Here is a 1,306-nt window from a genome sequence, read left to right on the forward strand (position 1 = left end):
CCAACAGAAAAGCGTACCCCTATAGTGCCACCCGGCAGCTGCTGGGCCCGCTGCGGGCGGCTGAGCCCCGGCGGGCGGCGGGAGTCCGGGCACAGCCCCGGGTTTCCCTCCCGAGCAGTTTTCGGGACATTTTCGACCGGGAACAATTCCTACCCCTCTCCGTGACCCGCGGCCTCACGATGTTCCTAAGCAGACGCGCCCGGGGTTGGGGCAAAGGGAGTTTCCAAAGGGAGCACATCCATCTGCGGGGATGCTCGGGCCGCCCTCGGCCCCAGCCGCAGCTGCATAGCCACCCCGCTACCCGCGCAGTCACCTCGCCCGAGTCCATGAACCCAGCGACATCGAGGGTACCCAGTGCTCAGCTCCTGCCGCGCGGGTCGGGGGAGGCCCGGCAGACATCGGAGCAAACTCGGGGCCTTGAAAAGTATTTTTAGAGGAGCCTCTGCGGCCCAACCCGGCCGCGGCCTAAGCTGAAACTGTGCTGTTGAAGCAAATTCACGGCTCACCCCTTACAGGGCCTGATCCTGCTCCCGCGGAACCCGGCGAAAGCCGTGCCGAGAGGGCTATAAAAAGCCTTGTATCTGGTCTACCATTTCAAATAGCTCTGTCCATCTCGAAAATAATACTAATTTCCACGTGTTCTAACATATGATGCTCCCTTGCCATGGGGCTTGGCGCTTTCCTTCTTCTCTTTTAAAAGGAAAAGAAGAAATCGAGATCGTCCTTTTCCGTTCGTTTCTACGGATAAAGAGCGACGACCATGCAGGCTGAGATCGCTTGGAAATTGAAAGCTTTCGCAAGCAGAAGTTAAATACTGGCTTTTAAAATATATTAAATACTGGCGTATTAAAAAACAACTATGTCGTTAATACACTGCATTTGTCCTAGATACTATATCTTACTGAATAGAGCACGCTGGCTCCCGCTTTAAATAAATATCTATATAAATATTACATCGAGAGATATAAAATAATATATATTTTCTATCTCTGTGTCGGCCTTCCAGCTAAATCCGTGTCCGCAGAGCATCGTGCCATCACTTGCAGCCATACAGACAAACATCCTACTGCGTAGGCTCCAGTAACTCACACCTCATACAAAAACACGATTAGAAAAAAAAACAATCGGCAACAACGAGAAATGCAGTGGCCGTTTTGTGCAAGCGGCGTCCGAGCCCTAAAACCGTTTTCTTCATTTTAGGCCCAAAATATTCGCCGGGCTCTGGGCTGGAAGCCTCCCCTGGCACGGCGAGGAATCGGCGGGGAAGCGCACGGCCGGCAAAGCCCGGCAGCTACTTTTTTAGGAA

At 53.1% G+C, this 1,306-nt stretch overlaps 1 protein-coding gene across 1 annotated transcript in view; it reads right to left on the bottom strand.

The window, feature by feature from the left end:
* The window catches only part of BARX1 (BARX homeobox 1), a 1,657-nt gene extending 1,329 nt beyond the window's left edge, over window positions 1-328 (bottom strand). Inside the window, exon 1 of the mRNA XM_010188877.1 lies at window positions 302-328. Within this exon, the coding sequence (XP_010187179.1) occupies window positions 302-328 (27 nt within the window). The remainder of the gene's footprint in view (window positions 1-301) is intronic.
* Between the last annotated feature and the right edge of the window lie 978 nt (window positions 329-1,306).

This window comes from Mesitornis unicolor, unplaced genomic scaffold, assembly GCF_000695765.1.
Source record: "Mesitornis unicolor isolate BGI_N332 unplaced genomic scaffold, ASM69576v1 scaffold35507, whole genome shotgun sequence".
Lineage (NCBI taxonomy): Eukaryota > Metazoa > Chordata > Aves > Mesitornithiformes > Mesitornithidae > Mesitornis > Mesitornis unicolor.